General features: G+C 42.8%; 1 protein-coding gene across 2 annotated transcripts; it reads left to right on the top strand.

Moving 5' to 3' along the window:
- The first annotated feature begins 97 nt into the window (after positions 1-97).
- Positions 98-18,041, top strand: LOC133469997 (uncharacterized). Of its 2 annotated transcripts, XM_061757773.1 has the most exons (10): positions 98-169; positions 2,066-13,168; positions 13,245-13,350; positions 13,443-13,512; positions 13,578-13,686; positions 13,764-13,895; positions 13,993-14,082; positions 15,348-15,491; positions 15,571-15,755; positions 16,320-18,041. In XM_061757773.1, the coding sequence occupies exons 2-10, from the start codon at positions 8,486-8,488 to the stop codon at positions 16,486-16,488; spliced, it is 5,688 nt and encodes a 1,895-aa protein (XP_061613757.1). In that variant the 5' UTR covers positions 98-169; positions 2,066-8,485; the 3' UTR covers positions 16,489-18,041. The 2 variants fall into 2 exon arrangements, with proteins under 2 accessions (XP_061613757.1, XP_061613756.1); XM_061757772.1 differs by lacking the exons at positions 13,245-13,350; positions 13,443-13,512; positions 13,578-13,686; ... (3 more) ...; positions 15,571-15,755; positions 16,320-18,041 and having other exon boundaries at positions 104-169; positions 2,066-9,393.
- The last annotated feature ends 15 nt before the right edge of the window (positions 18,042-18,056 follow it).

Below are 18,056 nucleotides of genomic sequence, written 5' to 3'. Positions count from 1 at the left end.
ATTCCGTAAATTGTTTTAAAAAAAATAATAATAATAATTACAGAACGAAAGAAACATGACGTTACAGCTAAACGTCACATCCGCCGTTCGTCTCCGGAAGTACAGTCAATTTTTATTCACAAGAAAAAAAAAAACAGCTGGTGTACGAAAAAAAAAAGAAAGCATCAAAGTGAGTTTCCACGTCGATTCATCCCTCTTTTCCTGACATCATTATCATGTGCGACCTTCGGTTAAACCCCCGATTGCTGTGCGGAGCTGCTGCTTTGTTTATTTTAGACGCGAGCCGCGTTTTGTTGCCGAGTTGCTAGCTTTAGCCTCCACCACCGCTGTGCACTTGTAGCTAACATGTAGCCACGATTTGCGAACAAGCTGCCTTGTCTGATCTTACTACTGCTGCAGTGTTGCGTCGTTGGAACACTAAAATTTTAGATCGAGACACTGATTTACGTGCGAACGTAATTCGTGTTGCTGGTGACGCGATAGGTACCCGCGTTGTTATGCATCTATTTGGCAACTGTTTACGTTGGGGTGTACGTCACCCACAAACCATCTTGCATGTTTTTATTAAACATTTTGGAGACATATTCCCATGTGTTCTACAGTAGTTCATTGTATGAGTGCATCAAAAGTTCAGAGTGCAAATGACTAACGCAGGGGACAAAAATAGGGATTTTCAACATTTTAGCTGAGTTATGAAATGTGAGCGACACCATATATGAGGTAAAAATCAGCACTTATCGTGCGTGGTGTACCCCAATGCAGTACACCCCCACATGCACTGTACCAAGACTGACCTGTGAGTGGGGCATCCAGACTGCTGATAAATACAAAGAAAAGACAGAAGTAGGAGACGAATAAACTGTTTCCTCATTGGCTATTGTTGTGTTTCACATTGCAATCACAGAGAAGGATTTTCCATCATCAATATTGAACAAGTGTAATGATTGTGATTGTCAGCCCTGACAGTTTTCCGAGCAAATCGGATAGGAAAATTCGCTCTAAATAAGCGGTGCATCGATTAATCGACAACTAGTCGATTATGAAATAAATTGACAACTATTTTGATAATCATGTAATCATTTAGAGCCATTGTTTAACTTAAAAAAATTCCAAATCCTCTGATTTCATTGTCTCAGCAGTAAATATTACCTGGTTTCTGTAGTCCTACATTAAAACAGACTGATTATCTTTGTGTTTAAATCAGAATGACTTTTGTAAACATCTGCTTTTGCTTCGGAAAACAATGATCAACATTTTTGCCTATTTTCAACTGAATCATAATCAATTTATGAAAAAAATAATAGTTTAATCTATTATGAAAGTATTTGCCCTTTATAGCCGTAGTATGGATAAGTTATTAACTGACACGTAGTTGAACCTGAAGCAGCCTAAGATGTGTGTATCAAATTTGTAGCCCTCCCCATTAATCAGTAAACAGGAAGTTTGTTGGTGAGTACATTCCTCCCACTCGTGTGATATTGCTTAATTGTTGTTTATTTGACTCTGTTGGGTTATTCAACAATAGAAAATAAACACTAATCAGTTAAAACTCAGTAATTGTAAAAAAAAAAAATATATATATATATATATATATTTACTGTTTACTTAATTTTGTTATCATATTATTTGATTAATCAATGGAATAGTCCATTTAGAGTAATCGAGTCTAAATATATTTGATAGCTGCAGCCCTACTCTTAAAACACCCCATACCACAGGATAATCTCTAAGGATACTCTTTTAGAGACATCCGACAATCGCGCCTTTGTTGACTTTGACAGCAACTGTGAAACTAGCAAATTTGTCCCCATTGTCAGTATGTGTGTACCCAGCTTTAAAATATTTCATATGTTTAAAATTTATGATTGTCAGCCCGACTGTTTTCCAAGCAGATCAAGGAGATAAAAAAATCACACCATGCAACACAGGATAATCTTCAGAGAAATACCGAATGCTCAAATTTGGCCCTATTATCTGTGCATGTGTACCCCGCTTAAACCAGATCCCCACAATTTGTTCACACTGACATTGTCATATATTTCACTCATGTTTTTGTTTTTGACAGAATGCCAGCTTCAAAGCGGGGAACCGAGGAGCCCCTTGATCCTCAAGCCAAATCCAGGAGGTTGGATGACGACAGCGAAGCACTCCGGATTGAAACCACACCAGCAACCAACATCAGGTCCCTCAAAGAAATCCATATGCAAGAACAGATAGACACTGCTGCCCCTCGGACCAAGAGGAAATTGTCAGAAGAAGAAGAAGAAGTGGGAGGGAACCCAGCCAAGTCATGCCGACAGAGTTCCCCCCTCAGATGCACTTTAGGTCCATCCGTCACAAAACACACAAGTGCCATCTGTCCGGAAGCTCGATCAGACGGTGTTAACGCAGAGTCCGATGACGACAACATGACCGGCGACAGCAGCAACCATGGACTATTCACTGAGAGCGACAATTCAAGTTGCATCAAGAAATACTCAAACCGAGTACGAACCAAGCCGGGCTGTGACTTGTTGAAAGTGAGTGAAGAGTTAGCACCCTCGACAACAGACTTTTTACAGAATGAGCACAGTTATGGTAGAGCATCAGACTCCAGTCTTGACAGTACAGCCAATTCTGCGGAAAACACCACAAAGGAAAATTTAAGCATTGAATGTACAGCAGCTGGTGTCAAATTCGCAGCTGAAAACATGGACAGAAAAATAACAGAGGGCCGTTGTCTCACAGCTAACAATGCCATAGGGTCGTCCGTGATGGACTCTAATTCAGAGGCTGCTGCCACCATTAAAGGCCAGTCAGTGGGAACATTTTGTTCCAGAAACGGAGATGTAAATCTCGAAAAGTTAATCCACGGAACAAATTGTCAGACAGATTGTAGCAGTGAATATAAAGAGACTGTTTCAAGTGTGATAAAGCAGGATTTAACACAAAATACAGAGCAGCGGAGGCATGAAATGAAGGCAGATAGTGTCTTAATGAGTCTTTATGACATATGCGGAGAAGATCAGATGCCCCCCACTGCCACAGCTGAAGAAATTGTAGTAGAAAGTTGTAACCCTGAGACTAGCAGTGAAGAAAATCAGGCACCAGAAACCAAGTCTGACCAAAACCGAGAGAGCCAGTTTGAAGAACTTCTAACGTCAGCATCTGAGAATCAGACTGAAGAAAACCTAACTGTTACGGACACTGGTAGCAACTGGAATAGCAAGATTGAGATAACAAACCAGTTCAATAGAAATTCGGCAAGTAAGATTGAAGATAATTTAACAATAGCTTTAGAGAGAAACCCAGAGAGGCATATTCAGGAAAATCAAGGAAGTCACATCAAAGAAAATGTGATACCAGCAGAGCCCGATAGAAAACCAGCGTGCCAAATTGAATTAGAGAGCAATAGAACCTCAGAGTGTCCAGCTGAGTCAGTCCTCGTAGGAATTCACAATGCAGAGTGTGCAGGCCAGGAAATTCAGATGGATCCAACTAATGAAACTGAAGAAGCAATGGAATCTTCTGTAAACCCAGCGAGTCAAATGGAAACAAACCTAACTGCGACAGAGTCCGATAAATACCCAGACAGTCTGGCCGAAGATTTATTGATTTTGAAGGAAACTGTTCCCACGTCAGAAGAGGTCCTCGTTGAAAGTTATAATGCACAGGGTCAAATCAAGTCCCGTCAAAGTCCAGAGAATGCAACTGACGAAAATATGACAAAAATAGGACAAACTCAAACAACATCAATAGATGATTTGTCCACTTCGAAGAAAACGGTTCCCGCATCACAAGAGGTTCTCATTGGAAGTCTTAACGCACAAATTGAAAAACCTCAAATAGAGAATGCTGTTCAAGAAACTGTAACAGTGGAGTGCTATAGTCAACCAGAAACTGAAGAAAATGTAGCCGAAAATCTGTCACTTTCAACGGAATCAACACCACAAGGGGTCCTGGTTAACCATTTTACTGCACAGAGTCAAATTGAAGAGGTCGGAGAAAGCCTACGAGGTCAAACTGAAGAAGTAAATCCAATATCAGTGGAGTCTGACAGAAACCCAGTAACTCCTGATGAAGAAAATGTATTAGCAAGTCCTTCACTTTCACAAGAAACTGAAAACCACTCACTACAAGAGGTGCTTGCCGACTGTTTTAATGGAGAGAGTCAAGTTAAAGAACATCAAATGGTGTCCGATGGTGACCCAGAGAATCAAAATGAAGAAAATCTAACAGCAGTGGAGGATGGTAAAAACTTTGAGAGTCATGTTGAAGATCTGTCGCTTTCAGAAGAAAGTGAACCAACATCACCAGAGGTCCTCGTGGACAGTTTTAATGAAGAGGAATATCAAATAGAGTCAAATAAGGCAGAAAATGGAACTGCAATGGACTCTGATAAAAACCTAGCGTGTCACCTAGATCTTTTACGTATGCAAGATACCGAACCCATGGCACAGGAGAGCCTTTTAGGAAGCCGTAATTCAGAGGGTGAACTGGAATCTGACCAACACACAGAGTGTCAACTTGAAGAAAATCTAACATCAATGGAGTCAGTGGATCCTTCACCTTCAAAGGGAACTGAACCCATACCACAAGAAGTCCTTGTAGGATGTCTCAGTGCGGGGAGTCAAGTCGAGGAAAATCCAGTGGAGTTGGATAAAAACCCACAGAGTCAAGTTGAAGCAAATCTACTAATAATGAACTCCAGTAGAAAGACTGAACAAAATGTGACAAAGCAAACTGAAGCCACCCCACAAGAGGTCCTTAGAGACTTTTTTAATGCCAAAGGTTTGGTTGAGGAGAAGCATATGAAGTCTAAGAGTCACATCCACGAGAATTTCTCTGAACAAAAGCTGGAACAAGCACTAGGTTCACTTGACAGCCTAAAAACAACAACTGAGGTGTTGACACCAGACTGTGAGGCGGCCGACAACCAAAACAGCACAATGGAGATGGCCCATGAATGTGTCACTGTCTCGCAGCATCAGACAGATGTGGAAATGCCATCGGAGGGAAGATTTGCCACTGCGACGCTTCAGGAGGAAATCGATATTCACCCCACACAAAATGTTGATGACGTTTCAAATACGGATATGATGAGTGGAAATTTCTCAATTTTGGAAAAGGAAAATAGGCATGTTGAAGATTCTACAGCAGTGATGAACAAAGTGAGAATCACGGCTTCAGCTACCTCAGAGAATGTGGAGCATCCTCCTTATTCGCTGGAAATAGACCCTCACAATAACAATGAACCAAGCAGTCACAGAGAGATTAATCTTGGAATTACTGAATCTGCAGAAAATGAAGACAAAGTGAAATTAGAATACATTACTGAGGACTCAATCAGTTCTAATTCAGAAAAAGTACAAGATGTTAAATTCCAGGACAGCCCAAAAGTGAGCAATCACGTCACTGATGTATCTGCTGTTATACAGAAAGATTTAGCACCTACAAATATCAAAAGCAGCGGAACTGAAGAACATATTGCTGTTCTGGAGAAAAAGGAAAAAACCCATGAGGGTGAAGAGATGGAGTTAAGTCAAAACAGCCACAACGTCTGTGAATATGAAAACAATATGAATGTTGTCCCTGTGGCAACATCTGTGAGCCCAGCTGATCTCCAAATGCAGAGAAATAATGACTTAGTGAACCTTCTGGGGGAAACCAAAACTCAAATAAGCCAAGCGGAAGTGGACATGCATCCAACAGCAGATATGTCTTCTGAAGCCCTCATAGAAGAAAACCAGGAAGAGGCAACATTTCCTGATGCTCATGATAGTCAGGCAGAAATATCCATGGAGCATGAAGATTCCGTCGCACAGGAGAATGTTACCACGTCAGCATCTGAGATTTCTTACGAGACACAAAACCTAGAAGGTCAAATGTGGGAAACCTCTCACTTGGAAATACATCATGAAACTGAGCTGCCTCCTGAGGTTTGTGAAGACGCCATGACCGATCATTCTTCAAATGAAGATGATGCAATAAACCTTAACCATGCGCATTTGCTACAAAATCCACAAACAACATCAGCACCAGGGGATTCTGACCTAGCTGGAAGCGACGAGAAGCAAGAAGTCGAAGAACTTGCGGCGGGCATATGTGATGTTCAAACAGCTCCAGATTTTACCGCAAATGGCTGCCATGAAAACATGGGTACCGCACAGTGTCTCACACAAGTAGAAATGGACTTCAGGACAATCGTAGAAGGAGAGGAAATGCGCAAGGAGGCCAGTGAATCTACACTTGTCGTCTCAATCTTGGAGAATGAGGATGTCACAGAGGTCGTCGCCAGAAGTTCAGAGGATGCTGTGAACCAAGCAGAAATGGACATGCCATCAGCACCGGAGTCCGTCTCAAAGATTTCAGCTTCTAGTAAGGAAATACAACTGCAGAATGAAGACAATTTATGTGTTATTGCAGAGGTTCATCTCAATAACACTTTTGTAGAAACGGGAGCCACTTCTAATGCTGTTACTACTTTAGTTCGGCAAGTCGAAGAGGTGGCGAAAGTTACCGGTACTTTGGCTCTTGTTGATTCTGGAAATACTAGTCTTGATCATATGGATCTTTTGAGTGAATCTGTTTATTCAACGTTAGAAATGGAGACAAGTTGGCAAGATGAGGACGCTACTGCAAAGATGTTCAGTAATCGTGACACTGTAGGAGAAGATTCTGAATGTGATGTCGTCCAAATTGTTGTTTTGGCCCAACCGGCTGTCACTGCTACTGTACCCCAATCTTCAGAAGAGCAGAACGAGGCAGCCAGTCAGTCACAAATTGAAAACCAGATTGTGTATGAGCCCATTAGTAGTCCAGAGAGTAGCGAAGATGCAGATGCTGCTATAGCTTTGGAGAATCAAGGTTTGATGTCTTTAAAGGACATACCAAGTATTCTCGACACAAAGGAGGCCTTGTCTACAAATGAATGCATGCAGGCTAGTCTTTTGCAACTGGAAAATGTGGAAACTGCTAAAGAAGAGCAGGCAGGATGCCAAGCAGTTGTTGAAATGATGAAGCTACAAACGACCACCACTTTTCCAGAGACTGATGCAGATGGAAAACCTGTGACTCCTGTGGAGAAGCAATATTTGTGGTCTTCACAGTACATACCAAGTACTCAAGACATGATGGAGGACTTGACGACTAATGAAAGCATGGAGGCTAATCGTTTGAAACTAGGAAATAAAAAAACTACTAAAGAACAACTGACAGATGACCAAACAGCAGTTGAAATGGAGGAGGTACGGCAGACCACCACAGTTTCAGAGAGTAATGGAGATGACACTACTGATTTGGAGACGCAAGCATTGGTGTCTTTAGAGGAGGTAACAAGTACTCAAGACACAAAGGAGAACCTGCTTGCTCATGAACGTGCAGAGAATAGTCATTTGCAACTGGAAAATGATGAAAGTGCAAAAAAGGAACAGACAGCTGGCCAAGTTGCAGTTGAAATGGAAGTAGAACAGACTGTTCCAGAGTGTAGTCCAAGAGGTAACAGAGATGGAGATGCTGCTGTGGCTTTGGTGAAGCAATATTTGGCGTCTTCAGAGGCTGTATCTAAGACTCAAAACATAAAGGAGGACTTGTGTACTAATGAAAGTAAGGATGCTAGTCATTTGCACCTAAAAAGTAACGAAACTGTTAAACAAAACTCGACAGGTGACCAAACAGCAGTTGAAATGGAGGAATTACAACAGACCACCACAGTTCCAGAGCGTAATGGAGATGCCACTACTAATTTGGAGAAGAAAGATTTGGTGTCTTTTAAGAATGTTCCAAGTACTCAAGAAACAAAGGAGGACTGGCCTACTAATGAAAGTGCAGAGGCTAGTCATTTGCAACTGGAAAATGATGAAAGCACCAAAGAGGAACAGACAGCTGGCCAAGCAGCAGTTGAAATGGAGGTACAGCAGACCACAGCTGCTCCAGAGAGTAGTCCAGAGAGTAACAGAGATGGAGATGCTATTGTGGCTTTGGAGAAGAAAGATTTGGTTTCTTTCGAGGATGTACCAAGTACCCAAGAAACGAAGGAAGACTTGTCTACTATTAAAACCATGGAAGCTAATCATTTGCATCTGGACTTTAATAAAACTGCTAAACAAGAACTGAAAGATGACCAAGCAGCAGTTGAAATGGAGGAATTAAAACAGACCACTAAAGTTCCAGAGAGTAATGAAGATAGAGATGCTGCTACTCATTTGGGGAAGCAAGATTTGGTGTCTTTAGAGAAAGTACAAAGTACTCAAGGAACAAAGGAGGACAGGCCTACTAATGCAAGTGCAGAGGCAAGTCATTTGCAGCTGGAAAATAATGAAAGTGCCAAAGAAGAACAGAAAGATGGCCAAGCAGTCGTTGAAATGGAGGTACAACAGACCACCACTGTTCCAGAGAGTAACAGAGAAGGAGATGCTGTTGTGGCTTTGGAGAAGAAAGATTTGGTTTCTTTCGAGGATGTACCAAGTACCCAAGAAACGAAGAAGACTTGTCTACTATTAAAACCATGGAAGCTAATCATCTGCATCTGGAGTATAACAAAACTGCTAAACAAAAACTGACAGACGACCAAGCATCAGTTGAAATGCAGGAATTAAAACAGACCACCACAGTTCCAGAGAGTAATGAAGATAGAGATGCTGCTACTCATTTTGGGAAGCAAGATTTGGTGTATTTCGAGAAAGTACAAAGTACTCAAGGAACAAAGGAGAACAGGCCTACTAATGCAAGTGCGGAGGTAAGTCATTTGCAGCTGGAAAATAATGAAAGTACCAAAGAAGAACAGACAGATGGCCAAGCAGTCATTGAAATGGAGGTACAACAGACCACCACTGTTCCAGAGAGTAGTCCAGAGAGTAACAGAGATGGAGATGCTGTTGTGGCTATGGAGAAGAAAGATTTGGTTTCTTTAGAGGATGTACCAAGTACCCAAGAAATGAAGAAAGACTTGTCTACTATTAAAACCATGGAAGCTAATCATTTGCATCTGGAGTATAACAAAACTGCTAAACAAAGACTGACAGACGACCAAGCATCAGTTGAAATGCAGGAATTAAAACAGACCACCATAGTTCCAGAGAGTAATGAAGATAGAGATGCTGCTACTCATTTTGGGAAGCAAGATTTGGTGTATTTCGAGAAAGTACAAAGTACTCAAGGAACAAAGGAGGACAGGCCTACTAATGCAAGTGCGGAGGTAAGTCATTTGCAGATGGAAAATAATGAAAGTGCCAAAGAACAACAGACAGATGGCCAAGCAGTCGTTGAAATGGAGGTACAACAGACTACCACAGAGAGTAGTCCAGAGAGGAACAGAGATGTAGGTGCAGATGTTGGTGTGGCTTTGGAGAAGAAAGATTTGGTTTCTTTAGACGATGTACCAAGTACACAAGAAATTGAGGACCTGTCAACTAATGAAAGCATGGAAGCTAGTCATTGGCACCTGGAAAATAACAAAACTGCTCAACAAGAACTGACACACAACCAATCAGCCGTTGAATTGGAGGAATTACAACAGACCACCACAGTTCCAGAGAGTAATGGAGATGGAGATGCAGCTACCAATTTGGAGAAGCAAGATTTGGTGTCTTTAGAAAAATTACCGAGTGCTCACAACAGAAAAGAGGACATGCCTACTAATGAATGTGTGGAGGCTAGTGACTTGCAACTGGAAAATGATGAAACTGCCAAAGAAGAACCGACAAATGGCCAAGCAGCAGTTGAAATGGAGGATGTACCAAGTACTCAGGAAATGAAGAAGCACTTATCTGTTAATGAAAGCGTGGGCGCTAGTTATTTGCAACTTGAAAATGTGAACACTGCTGAAGAATGTACAGACGTCCGAGCAGTAGTTGAAATGGAGGTAGAACAGACAACCATAGTTCCAGAGAGTAACAGAGCTGGAGATGCTGCTGTGGCTTTAGAGATGCAAGATTTGTTATCTTTAGAGGATTTACCAAATGCCCAAAACACAAAGGATGACTTGCAGCTGGAAAATGATGAAAATGCCAAAGAAGAACAGACAGATGGCCAAGTAGTAGTTGAAATGAAGGTACGACAGACCACCACAGTTTCAGAGAGTACTCCAGAGAGGAACAGAGATGGAGATGCAGATGCTGGTTTGGCTTTGGAGAAGAAATATTTGGTTTCTTTAGTGGATGTACCAAGTACACAAGAAATTGAGGACTTGTCTACTAATGAACTCGTGGAAGCTAGTCATTTGCACCTGGAAAATAACAAAACTGCTAAACAAGAACTGACACACAACCAAGCAGCCGTTGAACTGGAGGAATTGCAACAGACCACCACAGTTCCAGAGAGTAATGGAGATGGAGATGCAGCTACTAATTTGGAGAAGCAAGATTTGGTGTCTTTAGAAAAATTACCGAGTGCTCACAACAGAAAAGAGGAAATGCCTACTAATGAATGTGTGGAGGCTAGTGACTTGCAACTGGAAAATGATGAAAGTGCCAAAGAAGAACCGACAAATGGCCAAGCAGCAGTTGTAATGAAGGATGTACCAAGTACCCAGGAAATGAAGGAGGACTTATCTATTAATGAAAGCGTGGGCGCTAGTTGTTTGCAACTGGAAAATGTGAAAACTGCTGAAAGTACAGGCATCCAAGCAGTAGTTGAAATGGAGGTAGAACAGACAACCACAGTTCCAGAGACGAGTCCAGAGAGAAGCAGAGCTGGAGATACTGCTCTGGCTTTGGAGATGCAAGCTTTGTTGTCTTTAGAGGATTTACCAAATGCCCAAGACACGAAGGACGACTTGCAACTAGAAAATGAGGAACCTTCCAACTTAGAAAAGACAGATGGACAAGCAGCAGTTGAAGTGATGGAACTACAACAGACCACCACAGCTCCAGAGAGTTTCACATCATCTGCTACAGTCGTCAATGAACCAGCTGACTTCGCCTGCGAAGAAAAGGTTCTGTCTACAGATTCTGTGGTTGTGGCAGAGGCTTCTGAACACCTGGAGGACGACCTCCTAGTGACGGCACCTTCGGCTGTCCCTGCTGTACCAGACCGTAGATCTGAGCAATATGTCATTCTAGAGCCGGTCACAGAGGGCGAAATTCACTTAGATATCGTCTCTCAAGCCGCTGCCGCATCAGGTTTGTCCAACCCCTGTTTGTTGAACCAGGTGGATCCAAACTGCATGTTCACAGCTACAAACAGACCCCAACAGACCTGCCTTTTGAAGACTGAAGAGCAGCCCGCTGAGTTCAAAGATGTTGCAGTGACTCCTTTAGGTGAAGAGGCAAAAGGTTTAACTGCACCACCTTCAGAAGAACTTATTGAGTTGACTCCAGACCGCTCCCCTCAACCATCATCCATCATGGTAGAAACAGCCGATTCTCAACCTCATGGTGTGAACTTTGAGGTGACAGAGGACGCCGGGGGTGACTTGGCCCTCCAAGAGTTGCAAATTCTGGAAGACATGGAGATCGGTCATGAGATTGTAGTGGTCGAGGTCGGCAACGAAGAAGACAGCGATATTATGATTTTAGAAAAAGCCGCCACTCAAGGACCTTCTCTTCAAAAGGCAGTGGAAAAGACTGAAAATGAAGCTGTTTTAAATACAAACAATGTATCTTTAAAGCCAGACATTAACAGCAATATTGTCCTTGAGAAGCCCAAAAAGCAAGAAATGAACACCCAAGCAAGAACCAAAGCGCGTCTGGCTGCTTTGGCAGAGCAGAAAGCTGCCACCATGAAGAGAACAGCCAACAAGCAGCAGCTCAACCTCTTAGCCTTGTGTCATGAAATTGCTGAGGACATTGCCACGGACAGCATGCTGTTAAAGAGGATTGAGGAGGAAAAACAAGCGGCGGCTAAAAGTGAGGCCGCCAAGAAGGAAAATCCACCTGTGAGCGTGCAGGAAGTAGCCGCCATTGACGTCAAACCTCCCGCTGAAACCGAAAGCTCCTCAGAAAAGGTGCCCCATGCTGAGGAGCCCCCTGTGGTGCAGCCTCCCAGTGCTGAATCCAAGCTGGCAGAGGACCCGCCAAAGAGGCGTTTCTTCGTCTCACAAGTTTCCGTACCGCTGAAGGCCCACGAGAAGAAGAAACTAACTCGATATCAAAAGCTAAGACAGGTCGAACTCCAAAGGGAGAAAATGTCATGGGCACGCATGAAGAAAATGAAGTCTGACCAGGCCAATCAAATGTTCTCGGACATGGACTGGCAAGCATCAATGTTTACACCTGCTCTGTTTTCCACCAATGCCACGACCACTGGTCCTGCACCCAAAGCCAGTTCATCCCTGCTTCCAAGTCCTGCCTTAAGTAGCAAACCAGCATCACCCAAGCCAGAACCTCCTGTGGTTGAGACTCTCAATATTGAAGCTGCTAAAACGGAACCACCTAAAGTGGACGCCTCCAAGACTGAACTAGAGGTCAACACTGAACCCCCTAAAACGGAAACACCGCCGACTGAACCCACTAAAGCTGAAAACACGAGAATAACAAGGCAAAGTAGTAAGTCTCAGGCCCCTAAGGTGACTCCTCCTCCAGCTCCCACCCCAAAAGTCACCAGATCGTCCACCAGGAGATCTCTGCCTGCTGTACCCCCGCCCATGCCCAACGGACTTAAGGCGTCAAAACCTCAGCCTGTCGAGTACAAACCATACAAACCACGGCCCAGGTATTCACCAGATGATTTTGAACTTGACGATGATCCGTTACCAGCGCCTCCAAAAAGGTCTGGTCCTCTGCCCAGGCCTAACCAGCCCCAAAGTCGGTCTAGTCCCCTGGTCCAATCGAAAGCCACGCCCCAACTTGCCAGCCAGCCAAAACTTAAACCCTTAACCACCCCTGCTGGACATATCCCAGGTCAGTCAAAACCTGTCATTTCAACCGCTGCGCAGTCCAAACCTGCCTGTTCTCCCAGTCAACAGCATGCCATTGCCACAACCCCTCAGTCAAAAGCCTCCATCACATCTGCTCCCGTCAAACCGTCCGCTGTAGTTCTTCAATCAAAACCTGCCTCGGCTGCAACTCAATCGCAGCAGGCGCCGTCTGTTTCGCCCCAGCTGAAAACTACTGGCGCTGCCCCAGCTCAGACCACCCAGCCAGCAGCTTCAAACACGTCCCTGATGAAGGCTGGTGGTCCTCAGGCTGAGGGAGTTCCAGGTCCCGCGAAAACCTTGCAACTTCAGGCAACAACAGACACGGAAAGCAAGGTAACAATTTTTGATCAATTTGAAGCTGTCAAACATTTTTGATGCTACTTTATTAAACCCATGGTTCTTTTTCTAGGATACTGCTGCTGCTTCAAGTTCATCAAGTCCACCTAAAAGTCCCCCTCCATCGAAAGAGAGCGCTAATCCTTCTGATGCACAGCAATGCGAAGAAAAGCCTGCAGGTCAGATTTTATTTATTTATTTATTTATGTTTACTTGTTCCATGCTTTTTCAAAACTTTTGTTGTTTACAATAATCATTGTTTTGCTTGCAGTTGCTGATGAGTGCCAAAAGACCAATACCTCCAGGATAGCCCAGAATGCATCAGAAACATCTTGTCAAGAGTAAGTCCTATTGTTTTCTTCATAACAACTGTAATCTGTATTCATGATATATATATTCTTTGCAGTGGTGTGGTGAAGCAGCAAGAGTTACAGACTCCTCTCTCTGACGCGTGTCTGCAAAGAGAAGTCAAGAAACTAAAGGAGGCTGACAAAGATGATAGCCAAACTGTCATTGTAAGTAGATTCATGGAAAACGTTGTTCTTAATTCAGTTTGTTGGGATCTTACATTTCCGTTGTCTTTGTACCACAGGATGCAGGACAGAAGCACTTTGGAGCCGTGGCCTGCAGCGTGTGTGGGATGCTGTACTCTGCCGCCAACCCCGAGGACGAATCGCAACATTTGCTCTTCCACAACCAGTTTATCAGTGCCGTCAAATACGTGGTGAGAGGAATCAGCCATTAGCATAACTTTGGCTGTCTCGGAATTTGTTGAGAAACTTGACTGTTTTATCATGTTTTTACTTTGTTGTTATTACCAGGGCTGGAAAAAGGAGAGGATCCTGGGAGAATTCCCCGATGGCAAAATCATTCTTGTCCTGCCTGATGATCCCAAATACGCCCTCAAGAAGGTACAGAAAACTAGTTTTTGATTAGCCGCTTTCAAACAGAGATCCTACAAAATGGCCGCATCACAGCCGTTGCAGAAGACCTTTTATTTTCACAACAGGGCAGGTGAAGTGGGTGTTGGGCATTGAACTTGACACCCCTGTACCAGCCTCGAGGCATACTTTTACATAGAGGCAGTGCCTCACCTCTGTTCTTCTGACTGATACTAACTCCAAAGGTGACGCCAGGTTGACTCACGATAAGATATAGTCGCAACCTTTTGCCAGTGATAGTTCAACACACTAATAGCCTCTTTCATGCAGAGATCCCGCAAAAAATCACCATCAGAGCTGTAACAGAAGACCCAACATTTGTCTGCCTGTGCCTTTTATGCAGAATCCACCAAAGGAGTAATATTGCTGAAAACTTTGCATTTTTAGATAGCAGCACAGATAATTAGATGATGTGTTAAATACTTACGTACTACATACTGACATTTGCTTTTAACGTAACAGTGTGGGAGATCTCAGTGGTAGGGTCTTAAACTTGACGCCCCTGTCCCGACCTTGCAGAATACCCTTACACTCAGGCAGTCTGTTACGGTTCTGTTGCTACCCCCCAGGTGGAAAATTGCCAGGTCCACAGACGATACGAAGTCCTTGCAATATTTTGCCAACGATATCAACAATATCACGATTCGGTGATTACACAACAAAGAAATAACATTACATTATGTCAAGTTCTTTTTTTTTTCTGGGGGGGGGGAAACGATTATATTTTTTGCAATTTTCGCATTATTTTGTACGGGTACAGCTCAATAAATTAAAATATGTTAGAAAAGTTCATTTATTTCAGTAGTGAAATCAAGTTCATTAGTTTTATTATTAGTATGAAAAGCGCTATAGAAATAGTGATGCATCTTGATAGTTTCAGTTTCCTAATTATTGTGACATGATCAGTGCCTTCACATAAATGAACATCATTAATTAATAATAACATATTAAGGGTAACGTAATAAGGGTCATTTCAGCATATTAGTTATTTCAGAATTGTGTATCAAACTGGTCGCTTCGCATTAATCAGTACCCAATAAGTAGCTCTCAGTTTCAAAAAGGTTGGGGACCCCGGTTTTGCTAACTAAAACGTTTGCTATCCAGATGCTGAGCTGCACTGTATTTGTTTACGGAGTCAAGATGTGGCGACAGTGTGAAGCAGTACCGCTTTCTGTCACTTACCCAGTGTAAAAAAAAAAAAAAAAGCACTAATGACTGAGTTTGTTGCGACTCAGGTTGAAGAAATACGGGAGATGGTGGACAATGACCTTGGTTTCCAGCAGGTGGGGACAAAGTGTCCCTCCCTGACAAAAACCTTTCTCTTCATCACCAACGACAAGAAAGTGGCGGGATGCCTCATAGCAGAGCACATCAATGAGGTAAGTCCACCAGGACACTCGTAGAAGGTTCTATGCTCAGCACGCGTACATCAATGGATCACTTTGACCCTTTCCGCAGGGCTTCCGGGTGATCGAGGAGCCCGAACCCGAGGGCTCGGAAGGGGAGAAGGTGATGTTTGAGCGTCAAAGGGCGTGGTGCTGCTCCACCACGGCCGAGCCGGCACTGTGCGGGATCAGCCGCATATGGGTGGTGAGCATGTTGAGACGGCAAGCCATCGCCTCGCGCTTGGTCGAGTGCCTCAGGTCAGTGCCACCTCATCGCCACATAACACTAAAGTTGCCAGTCAAATTGACCTCTTTTAAATTCTCTGTCAATATTTTGTGCATATACTACAATCATTCACTCATTTGTTTCATCCCCCAATTTTTTTACAGTTTTAAAATGTGTTTTGTAATGAGTTGTAACCTTTGAACGGGTCCAATAGACCCGTTTGTTGAGTACCCAAAAACTGCATGGGTCGATGTGACCCAAGGATGAGTCAGTCAATATTTATGGCTACTACTACAATCACTCACTTGTGTTTGTCATCAAACTTAGATTTTCCATTCGTAAAATATGTTTTTGTTGAGTTCTTAACTACAAAGGGATCACATTGGCCAGTTTGTTTCTTGGTTTCACCAAAAACTATAGATTGGTCAATGTGACACCATCATTATTTGAATTGCTTACTCGTTCGATTCATCAAAATGGATTTTCACATTTTTAAAGAGCATTTTTCTTGAATTCTAATTTTTAAACCTGTTCAGTTTGACCCGTGACAAAACAGCAAGTCAATGAACTTCAAACATATTTTTTTCTTTGCGCAGAAACAACTTCATCTACGGTTCCTACCTGAGCAAAGATGAGATCGCCTTCTCGGATCCGACGCCTGACGGCAAGCTTTTCGCCACGCACTACTTCGGCACCTCGCAGTTTTTGGTGTACAACTTTGTCAGCGGGACGCACTCGCCACGCCCCAAAACTGACTCTGTATGACGGTCGAGCACAGAGGTGAGGGCGACACCGAGAGTGGACACCCCCTCGCCAAAAGACGTCTGATGGACCTCAATTTTTTCCCCCCACAAAATGGACACACATTGGTTCCAATCTCAGGATGAACAAATTCACCCTTTCTGCTCACATGACAGATTTATTTGAATGCACCAATGAATATTGGGGCCACCCTGAAAAGAAAAAAATGATAATTAAACTGCAGTGTTGAAGGCATCATTTTAGGAGAATAAATTTGGATATTTTTTTAGATAAACCAAAGATCAGTTTTTATATTCAAAATGTACCCTTATTTTTCAGGAAAATCTAAATTCTAAAAAATACGTAACTCAAGTATAGCACTATTTGCTTGAAAACATGCAGTTCTGAGGACCGGGGTTCAAATCCCGGCCCCGCAAGAGAGTTTGCGTGTTCTCCCCGTGCCTGCGTGGGTTTTCTCCGGGCTCTCCGGTTTCCTACCACATCCCAAAAACATGCATGGTGGGTTAATTGAAGGCTCTAAATTGCCCGTAGGTATGAATGTGAATGGTTGTTTGTTTCTATGTGCCCTGCGATTGGCTGGCGACCAGTTCAAGGTGTACCCCCGCCTCTCGCCCGGAGATAGCTGGGATAGGCTCCAGCACGCCCGTGACCCTTGGGTGAGCGGAACGGAAGATGAATGAATGAATGTTACAACTAAATTCTGGATAATGTATGAGTTTATCTTAAATTCCAATAGCTTGAAGTGACTTGAAATCATACGAGTTTATTCTCGCAAAATCATTTTTATCTCGAAAATATATGCCTTTATTCTCCTAAAATTAAGGACTTCAATCTGCAAAATACTTGTTTTTTTTTCTCTCTCAAAAATATGCAAATTTTTTATTTTTATTTTTTCCCCCCCCCCCTCCTTCCAGTATGGCCCTCATACTCCTTTGTACGACACGAATCATGTATTTTATTCCCATGCATTAACATGCGATCAAGTACATGGTGTCCCCCCACCCCACCCCACCCCCCTCCAATGGCTGCTCACTTTTTACACCCTTTTTACTCCCCTCCATCATGTTTTATCGCAACATTTCAAACTAACAATGTGAGAACTTCTTATCTGAAGAAGAAATGTTTAGAACTGTAGCTTGGGCATTTTTTTAAAAACTTTTTTTTAGCTCACATATTTGCTGAGCCATATGCTGTTCGCCATCAAAGCGGCAGGGCATTGTAACCTATACCATAAAAATATTTTTTGCGGTTTATTTCACCCAGGCTGGCCATTCTGCTTTGATGTTGTGCCTGAATTTCATTAACAGTGTGACTTAATTCCTTTTTGGTTTTTTTACATGGTTAGTGAACAGTTATCATCCTTCTATTCCTTAATAACTTACACTGTACTATATCAAACGGTCGTGTAGATAAATGCGTACTATAACATTTATAATAAACGATGTGGAAGGTCTGAAAGGCTCTTTTTTTACCCCCTCCCTCTTATGACTGTGCATACATTTGATTTATACAAAAAGTTGTAAATATTTATTTAAATAATAAACAGTAAAAGCATTGCTGCCTGTGCCTGC

The sequence above is a fragment of the Phyllopteryx taeniolatus genome, chromosome 20 (genome assembly GCF_024500385.1).
Source record: "Phyllopteryx taeniolatus isolate TA_2022b chromosome 20, UOR_Ptae_1.2, whole genome shotgun sequence".
Taxonomy (NCBI): Eukaryota; Metazoa; Chordata; class Actinopteri; order Syngnathiformes; family Syngnathidae; genus Phyllopteryx; species Phyllopteryx taeniolatus.
The sequence above is the reverse complement of the archived record's forward strand: the minus strand, read 5'-3'. Positions and strand labels throughout refer to the sequence as shown.

Coding starts and splice junctions, on each gene's coding strand:
- LOC133469997 (XM_061757772.1), top strand. CDS start 2,067: ATGCCAGCTTCAAAGCGGGGAACCGAGGAGCCCCTTGATCCTCAAGCC.